Below are 20458 nucleotides of genomic sequence, written 5' to 3'. Positions count from 1 at the left end.
TCCCTCCTTCCCTCCCTCCCTCCCTGCAGTCCCTAAAGGTCTTGCGAAGCTCGGACCTCAAGCCGTACATAATCTTCATCGCCCCTCCGTCTCAGGAGCGATTGCGGGCCCTCCTGGTAAAGGAGGGCAAAAACCCCAAGGTACCCAGTCTGCCCGTCCAGAGAGGATCTTTATTTTTCCAGCACAGACCTTTGGTCTAAGTCATTATTAAATATTACACAATAGGTTAAACCTAATAACCACCTGATTCAACTATACAGCTGGTCATCGTCTTCATTTAAGACCTTGATTTGTTGAATCCAACGTTTTAGCAGTGGTAAAAATGAATAAAGAAATGAATTCCTGCATGAATACCAGCCCTTCTTCAGTAAGAGTGAACACAGTGTTCTTCATAAACTCACACAAGCAATTAACTCATTCACATTTAGGCATTAAAATCAGCAAAACCTCTTTCCTGAGGTTCAGTTACCTAGGCATCTCAGATTAGGAGTACTGATCTAGGATCAGTTTGGAATTTTGTTTTTATAATGGATGAAGTTAGACAAGAGCAGCCTCATCCTTGATCAGCACACTTATTCTGAGTCTCATAATGACTGTGAGCCTAGAGGTTAGACATCATTGGAAGCCATACTTTGGTTTTCCGTATGTGATGGATCTCTCCTCAAACCTCAGATGACTCCCACCTCAACCCCTCTGCTCCCCCCCCCCCCCCCCCCCCCTTTAGCCAGAGGAGCTGAGGGACATCATTGAGAAGGCCCGGGAGATGGAGCAGAACTTCGGCCACCTTTTCGACGCTGCGATCGTCAACACGGATCAGGACAAGGCCTACCAGGAGCTCTTGCGTCTGATCAACAAGCTGGATACGGAGCCCCAGTGGGTCCCCTCCTCCTGGCTACGCTGAGGATGAGCGTCCCTCCAGCTCATTCCCGCATTCTGGCGATGCTGAGGATGATCGGCCGCCGGCCTTTCTCGGCCTCCTCCTGACTACGCCGAGGATCATTGGCCCCCCCTGCTCTTTCCCCTTCAGGCTACTCTGAAGATGAGCAGCCCCCAGCCCTTTCCTCTCTTTCTGACTTTGCTGAGGATGATTGGTCCTCCACCTCTTTCCCTTCCTTCTGAATACGCTGAGGATGATTGGTCCTCCACCTCTTTCCCTTCCTTCTGAATACGCTGAGAATGATTGGTCCTCCACCTCTTTCCCTTCCTTCTGAATACGCTGAGGATGATTGTCCCTCCAGCTCTTTCCCCACCCTCCTCAGCTGTGCTAAAGATGGCCATGTTGCTCATCTCCCCATCCTCTGTACTGCTGAATCACCTAGAAGGAATGGCTTTCAACCCTATATTTTGGCAAAAAAGCTGGGAGGTCCTTTTTTTAGCCTGCCTTCTGTAAGTGTACAGTCATCACGCATGCTGGAACCGAACCAGAATCTATTCCTTTTCTCAGGGGGCTGGAGAGGGGGCGTGTCCCTATTGTAATTGTTCTATTTTTTTGTTTTATTATGCTTTTTCTTATTCTTAATTGTCATCATTCCAGATAGGCTATATCTTCCAGCACTTGGTGGCAGCAATAGAAATAGTTGTCCTTTACTGCTTTTTGATATCTATTTATAATTGTAAATATATATTTTAAAATGAGTTTTGATGAGGAAAAAAATGGTAGTACAGAATGCATATCCAGTGAATCGCACTGCACACTAATTTGCTTTACTGTGACCTCAGGCCCTGTGTGACATGTGATGGTCTGACGAGTGACGTGTGTTCAAGTTCTGAGTTGGTCCTAAACTGTACTGTTGTACTACTGTACTATACAAAAAATTTGTTCCACGCAATTGGATTTTCACTACTACTAATAAGAATTTTAAAAAGAGGAGGTAGGAGAAACAACACTATTTTTTTAGAATGATATCTTGTGTAGCAATAACCCCCGTCAGTTTTCTTTTTGCATCTTCGCCTGAAGTACGTCTGTCTCGCCCCCTAACAGAGGTTAAACAGTGTTCTCTAGTGTGACACTAACGGCGAAAGCATTAGTGTCCTCGTACCGTAACGTTAAAAGGGATGAATGTAGTTTACCGCCTAGATTAGAAACCGCACCATTTAAATCTCGGTTACCTCAGACTGGCGCGTGGCTGCCCTTCGTCTGAGTGAGGCATTAGTCTGCGTTCACGCGGCATCGAGAACACGGTCGCTCACGCTTTCCTGTGGCGTCCAGGTGCTACAGTAGTTCCAATAAAACTGGATTACGGAGAATTAAATGTTTAGATGAAAACACGAAAAAAAAAAAAATGAAACCGAAGAGGCAATAGCGTCTCCTATTTTGTCTTTGTAATTCCTGTCGAAGTATTCGCACGCTTCTCGGACTTTCTCCAGAAGGGTAACAAGCAGTATTGTTTGAAACGGAAGAGACGAATCAGCAGCGCATGGTCACCGCCAACCACTGTGAGCGTACAACATCCCCGTTCGTCCGTAGCCCAAGGTCCTTCGCCGTGGCCGAACTGTGTTGTGAAGTGGAATCTCGGGCACCCTCCTGTAATTTAAATGGAGCGCTCTTTTCGCCTCGCTTTTTAACGTTGGCGTCGCAGAGATTTGCTGGACCAAATTTGTTGCCCCAGCTCTCCTTCTTGTTCGTTATATTAATAACCTTAAAAGGGCTTAACAAATTTCTTTCTTTTTTTTTTGGTTTTATTTGTGTGGGTGTGTTGACTACATGTACGTACACACGCAGTGGTTTGTGAATACGTTGCAATATTTATGTGTGTTTATGTACGTGTGTGTGTGTGTGTTTCGGAGAACGTGGGTGCGTGTGTATATATCTATCGACTCCTTTACACCAGGCTGGGTTTGTTTGAGCACGCTGAGATTCGGGGCCGTTTCGTTGCTATAGAAACGAGTATTCCTTTTCCCCACTAGACGATTTAAAGCACACGTCGGAAGGTCTGGCCAAGCACTGTTCCATATTTTTGTTTGTTATGGATAATCAAAGTGTATGATGAAGACAGCATATATATTTTTATGTATTAAATAGGTCTGCACAGAGTTACACCAGTAGGTTTTTTTTTTTGGTTTTTTTGCTCTGATTCTTCTCTCCCGCTGCTCCCTTCTCCCTTCCTTCCTGCCTTCCCTCCATCTCTCCTTCCCGGACCCTGGTTCGAGAGGACCGCCGAGCCGTGGCTGTGCTTCGTGAAACCAGGAGCGCAGGTGGACTGTCTGCCCCCCCCCCCCCCCTGCCCATAAACATGTGATGTAGGAACGAGCCAGTTAACTGGAAGTAGAACTAATGAATGTAAAGTGTTGTATTAAAATCACTTTTTCTGAAGATCTTTTTTTTTGTATGAATCAAGTGAATTAAAGTCCAGAATGCTAGAAACTTTTGAGAGATTCGCTCGGTTTGTTTTCCGTTTACCGGCGCCTCTGATAAAATCAGCACGTCATTTACATGCGAGCGAGGCGCTCCCATGCACATTCCTTATGCCTGCGCGCATTCCCCTTGGGTGTGCTGAAAATCCGCTGTGAGATGGGGAGGTGGTCTGCTCCAAGTCAGTGGGCTAGAATTTTTTCCTAATCTTCAGGCCTTCACCTGCTGTCACTTGTTTTAGCTGTCAATGTTGTTATTTAAACTGCAGCCCCATGTTATATTAACATAGCTAAGTACCTTCTTGGTATGTTAAAGCGTTTTATTTTTATTTATTTACTTAAGTAACTTATGTGAGTTACTTACTTTGCTCTCACTGAAATTAATTTTAAATGGCTGTACTTGCCAAAAGACTGGTCAGGCATGTCGATTTGGTTAAAGGGGCAGTGAACCCAAACCTGAAATTAAAGTATGTTCCACTTACCCAGAGTTAGAAGTAAGCAAAAGAGGAAAAGGTCACAATCCGACAAGGAAAGCCACTTAAAAGGGGCCGTTCACCAATGTTTCCACTTACCCTGAATACTGTCTATCCATCCAGATAGTTCAGCAGAAAATTGACAGGTTTTCTAGATTTGACAAGTTTTTTTTAGATTCAGTTCACCTTGATACAACTGACCTCCATTGACCCATATTTTTGTGGCACTTTGTTCACATGGTAAGATGGAAAGACACAGGGCCAAGTTACATGAAATAAATTAAGGAACATTGCTTTGGAATAGAGGTTGTTTAAATTGTGTGAGCTAAGATTGCAAATATTTTTTTGTTGTAACGTGGCCTCATTTTGATATCAATACTTTTAATGGCAGGCCTAGATTTTGCAAGTTTTAATTAATGGTTAAAGTGCTTTGTATGCGTGAGTACCTTGGCATTTTTGTACATTGAAAACGTTTTTGTGTCGAGAGAATTTATCTATCCCATTTCTCAATAATTTCACAGATGTAAACATCAGAAGTTTGGCATCTCATTACCATAGAGACAACGGAACCCTCCCCAGTTTTTTCCCGAAGTACAAATGCAAAACGTTGTGCGACTTTCATTTTTATCGTATGACACTTGTCGAAAAGGTTGTGTGGCGAAGTATAAATTAGGCTTAAGAGCTCAACACCTTCATTATTCATGAAACAAGCTGACAAGCTCCCAAGACTATTTCCAGATTGCTAGTGCAGCAGCATGTTCAGGGGTCTGGTCAACTACCTTGTTACATTATTTTTTCCATTAGTTTTCTATAATTTGAAAAGCATCTTTCTGTCCATAAAGATCCTGTGGTACAGCAAGCACTGTGTTTTGAACCTCCGGTCTCTTGCATTAGATTATGGCCCTTCACCTCTCCTGCCATTTAAGTCATGCTGTGGCCAGTGTCCACTCTAACATGATGAGGTCATAGCAAAGGCATTCTAGAACCTTCTAAATTTTGCATATCACCTCAGCAGATCAGTGCTAGACAGACTTGCACAGTAGATATAAAAGAACGCAGCTGTGGTTGCAGGCAATTGGACATTTCAAATTGGGGTGGGAATTGGATATGTACAACCCCAGGTTGGAGCCCAAAATTTTTATAAAATAAAAAAATGAAGCTATTCTTCCATCGCATGTGACATCATCCAGGTGAGACGGGTATTGCCTCTGGTTTTATGGGGATAGTGGTGAATGAAAAATTACAACATGCCAATCGGTGGGGTGGTTCACATAAGTTTATTTGCATTCACGAGTGTCTGGAATTGGACATGCTTCAGGTTTTGCACTGTAGTGCTAGTCTAACACCAGAGGGTTTCTTAGACCAGGGTAGGTTTTTTGGGAGCCCAGGTGACCATAAAGGAGTGCCCAGAAGTTCTTCAGCAAATGGAGAAAATAAGCTGTACTCTTAAGTTGTATTTTAACATTTCTTTAATGACACAATTTAAGACTCTAAACAGACATCGATTTACAGTTCCTGGGTAATATTGCGATCGCTATAATTAAACACTTATATTGCCTAAGTACCTATGTCTTGTACAGAACCATATATTTATAATGGGAAGATTTACACATACTTTTATGTACCAGTGTGTTAAATAGCCAATGCATTGCAGCTACTTGAATAAAGATGTGAAATGTTAGCCATTTTGAGGTGGAGGTCCTTAGCTACAGGGTGGTCATAGGGCAGCAAATTGAATGTTTGAACACCCCATCTGGGACGGGGGAGGGAGAACAGAGCGACTGAGAACGCGTTCTTGGTTTTCACAATGGTAGAGAGAGGACATGTTTTTGCCCATGCTTGGTCACAGAACAGTATGTGAATATATAACTTAACAGTGAGGCCCAAATGCACTGAAAGCAGTCTGCTTGCATGTTTCTACTGCTGGATACAGAAGCACTTGAAAGTAACACAATCAATCACACTTACTACTGCTAGCCGAGCGCCATCAAATCCAATGGCAACCCACGGTTTACTTGGCAAAACATTATACTGAGATGAAAAGCAAGCCGGCACATTTTACAAGAGAGACTGGACTGGGCCAATTACAATAAGGCTGCAAAGGAGACGCATGCCAGGCCGTTGTACACCTGAATAAATCAGTGACAAATCTTGTACACCTAGCCATTATAGCTAATTGCTACTAACATATTTTCAGTAAAATTTACAATTTTTAAGCTACAATTTCTTTTAACATATTCCTTTTTGTATCAGGGACACTCCCAGTGGGAACTGTAGTTCCACAGTTCTGTCTGGTCGTCTGTAGTTATTGTTAGTATGCAGCTATATTTTAACTAATCTGGTGTGCATTAGCAGTCAGTGAAGTGAGTTGGTCTTCATGAACTTTGTGACCAACCTCTAAAGAGTGCTCTGAATCACCACCGCAATTCCTTTTCCCTCCCTTTCCACATTTCCTAGTTTTTTTACCACATGTATCCTTAACCATCTTTTATTTGGTCTCTGAACACTGCAATGAACCAGCAACACAGACAGGTTTGTGCGATAAAGAAAATCAAGTAAAATACTCATTCATCAACACAAGTGTTCATCTGAGGCGAACAAACAAAATGACAACAAAGCACAGGACAAATTAACCAAGAACAAAAAAAAGCACAATTTTAGTTCCAAAGACAAAATGGTCTCAGAGGCTTATAATAAATAAGAGAAGGGGCAGGCCCCGCCCATGGACCTGTCACTCAAACAGCATGTCCTCGTCGGCTTCCTCTGCCAGCAGGTTGACGGGTTCGGCAATGGGGCCTAGTTTGGCCAAGCGTGCGGCAATTTCCAGCTCCATCCTCTTCTTAGACTCTTTCTTTTTCTCCTGGATCTTCTTCAGCCTGACCGCAAGATTAAGATAAAGATTAAGACAAGAGCATAGGTTCTTCAATGTTAAACACACAGTTGACATTTTTTAGACCCAGGTCTGCTGAGCTACTCACCACAAATCATGTGATAATCTAGGGGAAATGTCTTTGTCTTTCCCCTAGTTTATGTGTTTGTTTGTAAACTGTGTCAACTGTGTTCACGAAGATGAGGCTATGAGCCATTGGAAGGTGAAGTGGAAGGTGTACTCCTCCCTAATAGAGGGACGAAAGCTAAAAAATAAGAAAACTACGTAGCGTTTAATTCTGGGTTCAAAGTATGTGTTTCGGGGTTTAAATATATTGCTATATGTTCAATTTTTGTTTCAATATTTTCAGTTTTTAAATGCCCCATTTCATGTTTTCAGATCGCCAATATAGCCTAAAACACAGTCTCCCATAATGCCTCCCTTTTCAGATCGATGAAATTTCCTCAACTGGACCGTTCTCATGCCACAGGCAGGGGTGCCTGTATTGATGTTTAAAACCCTGATTTAACTGCAATTGAAAAATGGCACTCATCATTTCTCAAATTAACTCATTGGTCATTGGTACCCTATTGAAGACAACCTGCAACCAATCTAAAGCAGGATGAGAAAAAACCCCATGGGCCAGACTGTTTTGGTACGTCCCAAGAGACTGGCCAGCCGAGGATGGGTAACGTCATCCTTGTTGTTGTATTTGGTACACAAATCTGACTGTTACCTCTTAATACGGGCCCTTTTAAAAAGTTATGAAAAGCTGCATATCGATCGTTTGCTGATGATGAGGAGCCTTGTAATTTTGTGGTTGCAGAACGATTCAATGCTTCATGTACTTGCATGAAGTTGTCGCTGTTGCAGTCTACGATGAAATGCGCTAGCATTGCATGTGGCAGTATGTCGGAAATGTTGTTCAGTGGGATTTCTGCTTCACCTCCCTATTGCCAAGCAACTGCTAGCATGATCAGCTGACGTGCAACCAGGAGTAATACATGGCCGCGAATTACAATCGTGTTCAAGTGGTCCAGAACTGCTGTTTTCGGCTATATTGGCATGTTTTGATTACAAGCTATGTATATACATGCAAAATTGAGCTACGTGTGCTGGAGGCAGGGCACTTGAACCCAAAATGTCCCCCAATTTATCACATAATTTGTAGTGAATAGTTCAGCAGACCTGGGTCTAAAAAATGTGATATCCACTTACAGATCAGAGTTTAAATATGATGATGTCACAATAGTTTTAAAGCGCTTTGATTTGAAATGTGTTGTCAGTTTTGTATAAGTGATTGTAGACTTTCATAGACCAACCAGATGGTTAGCTCCTGCCACCTGCAGGTAGGAAGTTAAGAACTTCCTAAATCCAAGATGTTCTTGTTTGTAACCTGAAATCCCCCTGCCATGTTAGTTTACTAATATTCATCAAGACTTCAGCAAAAGGACAACATTCATCCACATCCCTTTATAAATCCTTTTATACATCAACCTGTTTCAGCTTCAACAGGAGAACTTTCACAATTAAGAATATTGAGATTAAAGCTATATATCTGGTTGGTCTACAGTATCTTGGGAGTGAATTTTGAATTGAACTTTATTGAACAAATGTTCACATCATAAACATGACGGCAGGGCAGCAGAATAGACTCACCTGTAGAACTCCTCTCTCTCCCTCTCATCCAGCTCAGAGATTATATAGGCCAGGGTACGCTCAATACGAGGGATGATCACTGTTCAGACATAGTGAAGTGAAAGACGAGTGAAAAGACCATCTAATGAAGGGAACATTTCCAAAAAGAAGCTAAAAAAACTAGCTCCATCTGTCCTATCAGCTACCCCTATTTTGTATTCTGGGGCATGTGAGAGATGTAAAGACTGGCTTAACCCTAAACTGCTGATGATGTTTAAGACCATCTCTGGGGCTGCTCGGGAGCTCATCCTGTTAAGGCGCTGTTCCAGCATGTGGGAGGCCGTATTGAGTCAGCACCGACTGTGGCCTAGCGGCCCCACAGGGCAGCCGCACGAGGCCCCGCCCAGGGAGGAAGCGACTAAGTCAAACGCGCGACCTTGACTCAGCGCTCACCAGCGACCGCTGCTGAACGACCAGGCGCCCGTGCTGTGCTCCCACAAGCCAAATCATGTCTGCGCGGGCTTAGCTTGTGGGCTACAGCTTCTTAAAAGAAGCCACGGCTCCGCAACATGCGTCTCCGAGGACGGCGCATGCTTGTCTGCGCTCTTCCCGAATGGACAGCGCTAGTTGCAACAATTAGCACAGCTAAGATATGACTGCCCATTCCAAACTGGGAGGAAAATGGTAGGGGGAAAAAAAAACATCAAATACTTGCCCTTAAGATTTGAAGAGATGTACTCAGCTGTTTGACGCGTAATAACTTTGCTGACACCCCCAGCCAAGCCAACCCCCCTCCCCCAATAATCCTCATGCCCCTCAATACTAAACCTTTCCTATGAGATGATGTTATCTTTCCAACTTTAGATAGACAAACGAAAGTACAAATCCCATCTTCTTTCCAGTCTCAATTCAGGCAACACCAAAGAGAACGAATCTGCAGTAAAGGCTTCTTTATGACAGAACAAACACTGGAATCTCAGATTAACTGACCAGTTAGTACCCTTGCAGTGGAAAGAAACCAAACAACGGTCACCTCCCCCCCCTCCCCCCACCCCGATACAGCGGTCCAGGACCAAACTCTCACCGTGTTCGATGGCGTTCACGCGGCGGTTAGTGATCTTGATGGCCTCATCCAGCGTTACAAACGAGGTCTGAAACACAGGAGGGTTTCAGTGAGGAAGGAAGCTGTGTGGCCACTGTAAACCTGGATGGTCACTTGCGAGACAAACACGTTACAAAAATGTATTTATCGTATTACAAAACGCTCTCAAAATAATCTGGGCTGAATAAAGTTATAGTAAAATACAGCTTGAATTACAGAATAAAATAACTTGCACATAACAGAACTACAAAAACAGCAGGTATACTTCTGTCCCAAGAAAATACTGAGAACAAAACTTTACACTTAAAAAAAACCTGATGGAAGTTCAATGCAGCCCAAGTATTTTGCACTGCATGCACATAAAAAAATACTACACATAAGTGATACATATGAATATTAGATGCAAAAACACAAGTACCTATTGCTCTTTGTTTTTGGCAATGCCACCAAGCGGGAGGAAAAAGTGGCTCCCCCTACCTGCAAGGAGGCTAACTCCACCAGCAGCTCCACTGCCTTGGCATAATTCCTCTTCAGTTTGGCCAGCTGCTCTCCCCCTCTGGCCAGACCAGTCAGCTCATAGCCTGAGGAGAAGAAAGGTTTTAAATTCACATGATACATTTTTAAACCTTAACTATAGTAAGTTAAATAAATGAAATTTATGAATGTAAAGAAATGTTCATTTTAATATCCCTTTGTAAAAAAATCTATTTTCTTATCTTAAAGGGAAAGAAAATGAGTTCTCCGTTTTTGTGACTCTGTAACTCTTGAAACACAATTGGTTCCAAGTTTGGCAGACACTTACTGTCCCCTCCCTCTTGATAGTGTTCAAAAATTGGCAGGGTGACACCTGAAGAAGAGAACAAAATCATATTTAAACTGGTCAATGCTGCAGCTTCTGGCCAGCTATGCAGAACCCAAGATAAACAGTCCGCCAGAGAGCATCACCTGCCACGTTGTCCTTCTTTGCCCGGACTTTCACCTGAGCTTTATTCACATTCTGGATCACTGTGGTACTGGGAAGAGAGGAAAAAATGCCATTCCACACCTGGGCAACACCAGTCTGCTAAAATATTTTGCAGGGACTGCAGTGCTGGATGAGACCCAGCCACATAAATGAATAACAAATATAACAAAAATAAGAAAGGAACTCACTCTAGATAAGGGCATCTACTAAGCAAATGATGATGATGATGATGATGATGATGATTATTCGTATTATTATTCTTATTCTTATTATTATTGTTATTATTATTATTATTATTATTATTAATAATAATAATAACAATAATACTCATCATCATCATCATCATAATGGTGGTTATTGTCATTATTATGTGAATTTGTTCTCTAATCAGCCTCACCTGAAATCTCCAGCAGCAAACTTTGCTTCAGCTAGGGAAAATGCAGCCTCCCTCATCACCTCCCCCATCAGAGTCTTGGTCTGAACAACACACACAAGGATACTCAAATGTTCTGAGGGTGGGTGATGAGCAGGTTTGGAGGCTAAACTAAGCACAACAGCTCTATGAACCATCTAACTACCTATGTTTGAGGTCAATGCGTTTTGACTGCTGTACACCAGTGGTTCCTAACCGGAGAGGTCAGTGAGACACAGGACATACACATTATAGCCTACATGGAAACACAGGCTAATGTTATGGCCCCTTTCCATAGACATTCACACTCATCAAACTGAACTGTCTACAAGAATGTCTACATGTAGGTTTTTGGTGTATATTAAAATATTGAAATGAGATTTCAACACATCTAGGATTTCCTTTTAATAAGGAGTGCATTTACTCCAAGTGGATTTTGGCCTTATGATAGACAGTTTGTGGTTCCTTGATTCTATACGATGTGACTCGATAAGCAACATATCACATGCATGATTGCCACTTCTCAGTATCATTTACCTCTATGATCTTTCGCAGTATCTGTCGGAAGCGCATAGACAGCGCGTCCGCTTTCTTTTTGAGCAGGTTCCGGCCCGTTTGTGCACCTTTCAAACGTGCCTTCATAATGGTCTGAGCCCTAGGAAGGATATTATATCATGGTTGTTGAAAAATAACTGTTAGCTCGCAATGCCTTAAAACAGTCGAACAGACATAATCACTGCCTGCTATTCGCGTACGACAGTGCGACACATGTGGAATGTGCAATTTGCTGATTATTACTGCATTTGATTTAGTCTTGTCTTTCAAATGGTGCAGTAATTCCATCTTCACTGGAAACTTTGATTGTTCCTCATATGACTGTGGGTTTGTTCCTTCCTGTTCCTTAAAACTTACATTTTACCAAGTAGTGATAGAAAACAAATTAGGTAACAAAATATGCAGTACATCAGTTCAATCATCCAGTCAGTTGACAGTGTAAATGTTGCTCGGAATTCACAGCAAAAAATCCAAGTAATTAATTAGCTAGGTAGTTATTTACAGTCCAGAAAGATTATTTACATGCAATCGAAATGTGTTGTTAGCCTACTTATTTACGAGTAGATTGTCGACCACTAATTATATCCCTCCTCATACGATGGCATAGACTACTGCGTCCACCAAGCAAGTATTTGGTCGCTTGCCATTAGTACTAAAATAATAATTTACAGATTAACTTCGACAACGAAAACATAGAAGCTAAACTGGCCGATCAGTTAGCGTGCTAACCAACTAGCAGGTTACTCACATTCGAGAGGGGAACACTTCGATCCTGTCTTTGCCTGACATCCTGTAGTTTCAGTTGAACAACGTGGTCTATTCCTCTTGTTAGATCTGTAGGATAGCTAGCTATAAGTTTTCAATATATCACGGATACTCTAGCCTATAACCATGAAAGGTAAATAGCTAACTCGCAAGTAGATGTCATTCAACAAATTCCAGTGATCCTGAGCCAGTCAGCTGAGGCGTCACGTGACTGAGAATATTAAGGGTGAAAGGTGAAAGGGCGAACCTGATGTGGTAGTCGACATGCGTGAAAGTTGGAATGTTCATTTTTCACTTCTCCACGCCTAACGGCGCATTAACCACACTGTAGCTAGCTGTTAACTGAAAAATATTTCTCCTTTGTTCACGAAAACAGTGTCGTTAGCGAGGTAGCTCTTTGACAGTTGTTCTGCACGCTTAAGATTTGGATGATTCGCTAGTTACCGGTTAGCTAACACGCTGATAAAGAACCTTTCTACAAATGTGCTTCCCTGTAATTTGTTGCAAAATATAGTTTATGGCCATGTTATATTTTGAAGAGTATAGTTTATGACTGCTGGCGCCTTGGCTGGCAATGATATAAAAACAGGTTGGCTACTAAATAAAACACTTGTAGACACCCTTCAATAAACGTGTGTAGCTTCCACTAGATGTCGCCATCTAAATTGAGGCTACTAATTGTTGCCACAAAACCCTTTTTGTCAAAGACATTGGGCCTCATTCACAGAACTTTCCTTAAATTATTCTTACTTTTGTTCTTAAAAATGTTCCTATGAAAAAAACTATATGAGATTTACAGCACATGTGCACACCTTTGTTTTTGTGCATATCGCAGGTGCATGAGTTAATGAATGCTGACTGTTTGTAAATTTTATGTGCAATCCTGTTAATGTGATTTGCATAATGAAACAAATACAGATAAGTAAAAAATGATGAATTCCGAAATGTTCTTGGAAACATTCTTATATGCAGTATAAGATCAAATGTGATTGTACACGTTTCATGAATGAGGGCCATTGGTCATATATTGAGATGTCTTCTTATGACAGGTGCACGTTCCCTCTACATTGGAGATAATGTGGCTTGCTCACACCAGGGCAGAGGGGCAATTGTTGAGGCAATTATGTAGTGCAGTGTTATGCCTCTTGGCCCAAATTATATCTAGACGATTGCCTGCTGTTAATTGGAGTCATGTGGCATAACACTTGTATTTTCTTAAATCCATTCATAAATGAAGGGGAAGAGACACCATTTTAGCAGGTTACCTAATTTCTCATTGCACAAAGTGAGAAATAAGGTCAACCAGTGTATTGCATGATAGGAAAGAAGCAACTGTTGAATTTTACCATATGCTTTACTCATATGGAAACATAGGCCAATACTGTACTCCCCTCCATAGACATTCACACTCATCAAATTAAGCCATCTACAAGGAAGTGTACAATAAAATATTAAAATTCCTTTTCAACATGTCTAGGACTAATAAGAAGCAAAAAGTGAGCCACGGTTCACTTTAATAAGAAGTGAGCCGCAGTTCATGTGTTTCACATATTTACTCCAGGTGGGTCATGATATAAAGTTTGTGAATACAAATCACGAATTACAGGGATAGAAGAAATAGTCAAACTTCACTCAATTCAGATGATGTGTTGTATCACACAACCTCCTGAACTGACAGATGATGTTGCAATAAAGGGACAGGCCAACAACTGTGATTTGTCCCAACAACTCTCCCAAATTGTGGACCCAAATTAGGGTAAAAAAAAAATAAAAAGATAAAAACAGACCGTGATATTTCCATTTTGGGTGTCAAACTAGAACTAGCTGCATTGTTCTTTTTGTGACCAGTTAATCTGGAAATGTGTCTTAGCATCATCATATCCCAATTGTGCACATTACTTTGTGGATATACTTTTATAATAAAGAGAATTGATCTATGCGTATATATCATACCCCTTCCACAAATTATTAAAATACAAATACAGAATGTCCTCCGATACAGAACGAATTTGCAAAGTGAAGTATCTGGTTCGTTTTCAGAATCTTGTCACCTTTCGCATGGACTACTTTATTTCCTGTTCCGGGTCACATTTACCTCGGCGGCCGTGCATGCTGATGAAATTGACTGCTGAGAAACTCGGGCCTATTTCGTGTGCGGGCGAACCTAGCGAAGGGAGCTATTTCGTTTCCAGTTTATTAAACACGAGAATAAAATCATTTGAAGGCGTGTATTTCTACATTTTGGATATTGGATTTAGATCTGCCTATTACAATCTAGAGTAAAGGTGAGTTTCCTGCTCGAGTAAGTTGGCTTGCTAGCTTCCCGTCTGGATTGAAAAGAAATGAATGGCAGCCTGCTGGCTCGTTCGCCAGCTAGATTGTCAGGCGCTGCGGCTTTACAAACCAGCGATAAATAGGCGACAGGAACTGTGGGGAAGCATGCTTTCTTCACAAAGCCTGACATGAGGTTGATGTGGCTTAATGACAAGTCAGCCAGATAATCAGTCTGATCCACAAAGTTACTCGCGTGCTAGTTACCAAATTTAGCGAGCTAGTTAGCTGCCACACCAGTCAGTTTCCAGCTATTGTGGCTAAAGCGTCATGTTGGCTCAGATGGGTGACAATCCCATAAGCAAGTGTAGCTAACGGATTGTAGTTTAGTTATTGTCCAAAATAGGCAGTATTAATTGCCACTGTCCCCCAATTTCTCTTTTATTTATTTCTAAGTTAGCTAACGGAGGCAGTTGTAGAGCAGTAATTACATGCGAATTGTATACTTGGAATTAGCTAGCTACCTGATTGTCCTGTACGTAACGTTATTTAGCTCAAGGAGATTCGTACAATATTTTCTAATCCTTAGCTATAACATCGGCTATATTTGGAATGAAAGTACGAGCATGAACTCTTGTGGTAACGTTTTGCGGCAGTCTCAATGAACCATGCTGTGAAGTGTAGTTGCTATCTGTTGGCCAGTTACCTGTAAATCATTCAGTCACTGAATGGACTCGTTAGACATTTTTTTAAGCAGTCAAATGCTATTGAAGAAAACTCTGCAGCTCAGTGACTGTTACTTGTAACAAAGATAATGTAAATTGACGAAAATTATGTTATTTTCGATAAGTTATTAAAATATTATCTATCTGAAACTGGGTTAGGTGTCTATTCACCCATTTAAATGTATGTACATGTGTCACTCTGAAATCTTCATGGTCCTGTTCTTTGCCTGTTTCTGTGATGCCGGTGTAGGATGCCGGGACTCAGTTGTAGATTCTACCAGCACAAATTCCCTGAGGTGGAGGACGTCGTGATGGTGAACGTGCGGTCCATAGCAGAGATGGGCGCCTATGTCAGCCTCCTCGAATACAATAATATCGAAGGCATGATCCTTTTGAGCGAATTGTCACGTCGACGTATCCGCTCAATCAACAAACTCATCCGAATCGGGCGCAACGAGTGCGTTGTTGTCATCAGAGTTGACAAGGAGAAGGGTGAGATGCCTTGTGCTCCTATGGACGGTTTTGTTTCTGTACCTGCATGTTTGGTTTACCCACATGCTTGTTTTGTTATTTTTATACCTCTCCTTTGTGTGCTTCCTTTTTAGGATACATTGATTTATCAAAGAGAAGAGTTTCGCCTGAAGAGGCCATTAAGTGTGAAGACAAATTCACCAAATCTAAAACTGTAAGCAAAGCCCCAATATCTCCAAGTTTAGTGTGATAGAGCTGTGGTGAGGTTGTGAACCATATAGGTTTGTTTGTCTTTATAAAAATAAAAAATAAATAGCTTTTAATTTTTTGAAACCAACAATGTGCCCAGATGGTTCATAAAAAAGCTTAGTGCTAAAATATCTGTATCATAACACTACACTGAGTCTCAGCTGAGGCATGGATGTTCCTAGCTCTGACCCTGCGTGCCTGTAACAGGTTTACAGTATCCTCCGACATGTGGCAGAGGTTCTGGAGTATAGTAAGGATGAGCAGCTGGAGAGCCTGTTCCAGCGCACCGCCTGGGTGTTTGATGAGAAGTACAAGCGGCCTGGATATGGAGCCTATGACGTCTTCAAGCAGGCCGTATCGTAAGTGCTGTGACTGTCCCATAATGTAATTATTTCATTCACAACTGCTGCTTTTGACACATCCTTAACTCAGAACTTAATTGATCATTTAAAATAACTTAATAATAATAAGTACTTGGTTGTTTAACCTGACTCACGTGGTTTTGTGAATATAATTTGGTTGCCGATTTAATTTAAAGTGTAAACAAAAACCAGTATAACCTACGGTTTTGTACAACCAATATTCCCCCCCCCCCCCCCCCCCCCTCCCCCGTGCTGTACGGAAATAATATTTATTGCACTACAGTAGTGCAATGTTTTCTGTTTTCTGTTAAATAATTTCTGTTTCTGAAATTGTATCCTATAATGAAGTGATCCTAGTTCACCAACCCGTCATACTTGTCCGCAGGGACCCATCCATCCTGGACGGGCTGGACCTCACAGAGGAGGAGAGGAACGTCCTCATTGACAACATCAACAGACGGCTTACCCCGCAGGCAGTCAAAATCCGAGCAGGTGGGAACACCCTCCACTTCACCGTGCACTTTCTGTACCTTGCTGTCTCACGTATTACAGATTGCTTGAAGTTAAACATCAGTAGATTATATCTGTAGGTATGAATGAGAAACTTTGAAAACCTTCACTGCAACTTTTTGGTGAGTCAAGTGCAAACCATAGGGATCGTGTGAGTCGAGCTCTTCAGCTGGGCAGATTAACGTGCACATTAACCAGTGAGCTAGATGGCTTACTATTGCTAGTAGCCAGCATTAATTTGAGAAATGTGATCTTACTTCTACAGTGTACAGTCAGCCACAAAATGTGTTGAAGCAGTTGAATCAATTCCTGTCATGTTCATATTCGTGGGTTTCAACTGAAGCTGACTATTGTTTAAAAAATTGAATTGACCTCATGAGGTGGCATTTATATGAGATGGAAATACATTTTTTAAAAATGTAGAATGTGATGTCTGAAACAATTTTATGAGTTCGACTTGATTGTCATTCATCAATAATTTCTGGCCAATATGAATGATCAAAAATTTTGTCACCCAGACTGAAAATTAGTGCCTCAAATCCACATTTAGGGAAAATCTGGAAAGGGTTTAGAATGTCCGACAAACATCAATGGCATTACACTTAAGTAATGGATACAAACGACACTGTACCTATATGTCAATTCGGTATTCTCAAGAGGTACTGTTCCAGATTCAATGATTGGTTACGTTTGAATTGGCTATCGATAAAAGCAGAGATGGACATCTTTAGCAGGAGAGCACTGGAAGTCTAGAGCTGCGCTACTGCACTACATCTCCCATTAACCCCTACAGTAAATACATAGCATTGCTTTGTCTATATATGGGTTTCGCATGATGTATGGAATGGTACTTGAAGTAGCATCGATTCTTTCTTAACTTTTTGAACGCTCTTCCTTGTTCCCTTCTCCCCCTCAGACATTGAGGTGGCTTGCTATGGGTATGAGGGAATCGATGCCGTGAAGGATGCCTTGCGAGCAGGCCTGAGCTGTTCCACTGAGGCCATGCCCATCAAGGTCAGTGAAGGCCAGGAAGCCTGGTCCCTCAACAAACATTCATTATTTTAAAAATATAATTATGAAATGGTAATACATTACAGAAATTGGGCTGCTGGGTGGCTCATCCTGTTAAGGCAGCATTCCTGTACATGTGGGCCCCACAGTCTGGTGTGGAATCTGAACCACGTTGGTGCCGAATGTGGCTGGCAGGTCTATAGGGTGATGCGCATTTGGTGCGATCATCGCCCAGGGAAGGAGGGTTTCAGTCAGCTGGGATGACTTTCATTGTGCACCAGCAATCCCTGTTGGTCAGTCAGGCATCTGCAGTTCACCTGTTGCGCTTGCACCTCCTTGTGTATCGGGCCATTAATTCATATTGTGTGTGTTACTACTGTTAACTTAATCCTGCTATATTTCTCCCAGCAGTTTTTTTTGACCCTATATCTCTTCTCATTTTATGTCTGTTATCTTTGTGTTAATATGTGAACTGTTAAACAGTATTATGTGTATTGCTGATTTTCTCTAAGAAATTGCCTCAAAGGGATAAAGTAGTATCCTATCATGTTGTAGATCAACCTAATTGCACCACCACGCTACGTAATGACTACCACCACCCTGGAGCGTACAGAGGGCCTTTCTGTGCTCAACCAAGCCATGGCTGCCATCAAGGAAAAGATTGAGGAGAAGAGGGGTGTTTTCAACATTCAGATGGAGGTGAGGTTCTGGGCAGGCGACATGGGAGGGAGGGGTCGTGATCAAGAGTTGATCAAGTCCTTGGATTAACGTGAGTTTCGGGCTTTGCGTTGCTTGATCTGTATTTGGCTCAATGTTTTTCCCTGTTGCCCTGCCCCCACCCCAGCCTAAGGTGGTGACGGACACAGACGAGACAGAGCTCGCTCGGCAGCTGGAACGACTGGAGCGCGAGAACGCCGAGGTGGACGGGGATGACGACGCAGAGGAGATGGAGGCCAAGACCGACGACTAGCAGCCTGCAAAACAATTGGCCGACAGAGGGGAGGAGGAGGGAGCGATTGGACAGACCTGGCCACACCCAAGCATTTGGACAGATACAAAATGATCAGCTTCACGTAACATGCAATGCAACTCTGACTGAACTTTGGAAAAAAATGAACTGGCACAGGACAGCGGGAGGGAGGGAGACTTTGTAATGGGGGGGATGAGACTGCAGCACCCAACAGTCCACTGGTACCATAGCTCGATAGTACTGGGAGACAGTTGGCTACATCTCTTGCAAACAATTCACTTTCCAGTATACTGAGTATGTCCCAAAGATGTATATCAAGGAAAAAAGGAAGACCTCAATTAAGTGCATTTGGAAGAAACAAAGGTTTTAATGCAAACAAGCCTGTGTTCCGTTGAGTGGTGTCAGTGCAAAGTATTTCTTGAAAATATTATCAATGGTAAAGAAAAATGCTTAAACACTTTTTTAACAAGCTTGTATTTTAACGTCTCAATGAGCAGTGGCCTTTTCTTTTTCCCAAACCCCAGTTTAGACCCAGTCTTTCTACAAGACGTTGGTTTGGCACTCCACTGACCGAGGCACGTAGGAGAGATGAGCTTAAAGATTGTGTACGCCCGAAATGTTTGGGTGTTTTCCACAGTACTCCTTTCTGTCCAGTTTTGTGGCATCAGGTTGGACCTCTGGTTCAGCTCACGGAAAACCAATAAATCGCTGGAAGTTTTCAAATATTCTAAGTGAATTTTCTTGTTTGGTGTAAGTCTAAGGAGGCGACTGCAAAGTCACTTCTAAAGATAAGCATCTTTATTAGTCACATGACTACGATATTTTTTTTTAGAACAGGCCTCTTATGGAAACAAATGTATGCAGTGCTTTGCATCTTTCAAAGGCTAATGTTCTGTAAACAACCTGTTTGCTTATTTCAGCTATAAAGTTAAAACTAAAATCTTTAAAAAATAAAACTTTTTTTTATAAATGCATAATGAAAATGTATTAAATTTGAGGTTCTAATTTTTCTTTATTCCTTGGTAATTTACTGATTATCAGTATGTGGTGACTACTCCACTTCCATGAGTAATGCCAAGCCAAAAAAACCTTTCAACAAGGTGTTCCTATGTGTTTTCCCTTTTTACCACGCCCCTTTAAAAAGACATTTTTATTAATAAATGTCAGCTGCTGAGGAATAACTTGCAAGTTGGCATACAGGTGGAATATTATTGTTCTACGCCCTTGTGCCAATACACAAACTGATCTAAATGCATAGACCCAAATATGTCAGTTGCTTAAGAATAATCCTTAGGGCTCCCATTCATATTTGGTGAATAATATGACATGGGGATCATGGTAAGAAACTAAAAACTTTTTGCAAAAGCCCATGAAAATAGGTGAGTCAGTTTTGCAAAATTCACCATATTGTTTAGCAACAAGGTCATTTAAAATTACACAACAGGATTATTGTATTTTTAATTAAATGAATGCTATCCTGTCTATATTCTATTTCCCCTTTCTAACACTCATGGCACCTGTTGTTGATTTCAGAAAGCACAACTGAGCATGTGTTCTCCAAGGGAGTGTGGTGATGTCAACACCAGTTCTTACCAAAGGGCAAGTTGGGCTTGAAAAGGCATGACTCAGAGGACAACACTTTGGGCCTGATCCTAGCTTGAGATAGACACACTTAACTAAAATGACCATGCACTTTAGTCAGCATTTTATTACCCGGTTTGCATCCTGGCTTGGGTGACTTAAGTGGGGATATGATAGGT

General features: G+C 41.8%; 3 protein-coding genes across 5 annotated transcripts in view; 2 read left to right on the top strand and 1 right to left on the bottom strand.

Annotated features, from left to right (window-relative positions):
• mpp5a (membrane protein, palmitoylated 5a (MAGUK p55 subfamily member 5)) overlaps positions 1–3368 on the top strand; it is a 36791-nt gene extending 33423 nt beyond the window's left edge. For all 3 annotated transcript variants that reach the window (XM_035382393.1, XM_035382410.1, XM_035382400.1), the window contains exons 13-14: positions 30–140; positions 725–3368. In XM_035382393.1, the coding sequence (XP_035238284.1) occupies positions 30–140; positions 725–901 (288 nt within the window). In that variant the 3' untranslated portion in view covers positions 902–3368. The remainder of the gene's footprint in view (positions 1–29; positions 141–724) is intronic.
• Positions 3369–5085: 1717 nt separating this feature from the next.
• atp6v1d (ATPase H+ transporting V1 subunit D) lies at positions 5086–12349 on the bottom strand. The gene is made up of 9 exons (XM_035391449.1): positions 12113–12349; positions 11347–11464; positions 10795–10874; positions 10379–10446; positions 10236–10280; positions 9911–10014; positions 9416–9482; positions 8353–8431; positions 5086–6700 (listed from the first exon to the last, which is right to left on the bottom strand). The coding sequence occupies exons 1-9, from the start codon at positions 12151–12153 to the stop codon at positions 6556–6558; spliced, it is 747 nt and encodes a 248-aa protein (XP_035247340.1). The 5' UTR covers positions 12154–12349; the 3' UTR covers positions 5086–6555.
• Positions 12350–14209: 1860 nt separating this feature from the next.
• On the top strand, positions 14210–19592 carry eif2s1a (eukaryotic translation initiation factor 2, subunit 1 alpha a). Its single transcript, XM_035394258.1, has 8 exons — positions 14210–14414; positions 15376–15617; positions 15731–15810; positions 16053–16204; positions 16593–16699; positions 17634–17731; positions 18284–18427; positions 18573–19592. The coding sequence occupies exons 2-8, from the start codon at positions 15377–15379 to the stop codon at positions 18696–18698; spliced, it is 948 nt and encodes a 315-aa protein (XP_035250149.1). The 5' UTR covers positions 14210–14414; position 15376; the 3' UTR covers positions 18699–19592.
• The last annotated feature ends 866 nt before the right edge of the window (positions 19593–20458 follow it).

Source organism: Anguilla anguilla, chromosome 1 (assembly GCF_013347855.1).
Source record: "Anguilla anguilla isolate fAngAng1 chromosome 1, fAngAng1.pri, whole genome shotgun sequence".
Lineage (NCBI taxonomy): Eukaryota > Metazoa > Chordata > Actinopteri > Anguilliformes > Anguillidae > Anguilla > Anguilla anguilla.
The sequence above is the reverse complement of the archived record's forward strand: the minus strand, read 5'-3'. Positions and strand labels throughout refer to the sequence as shown.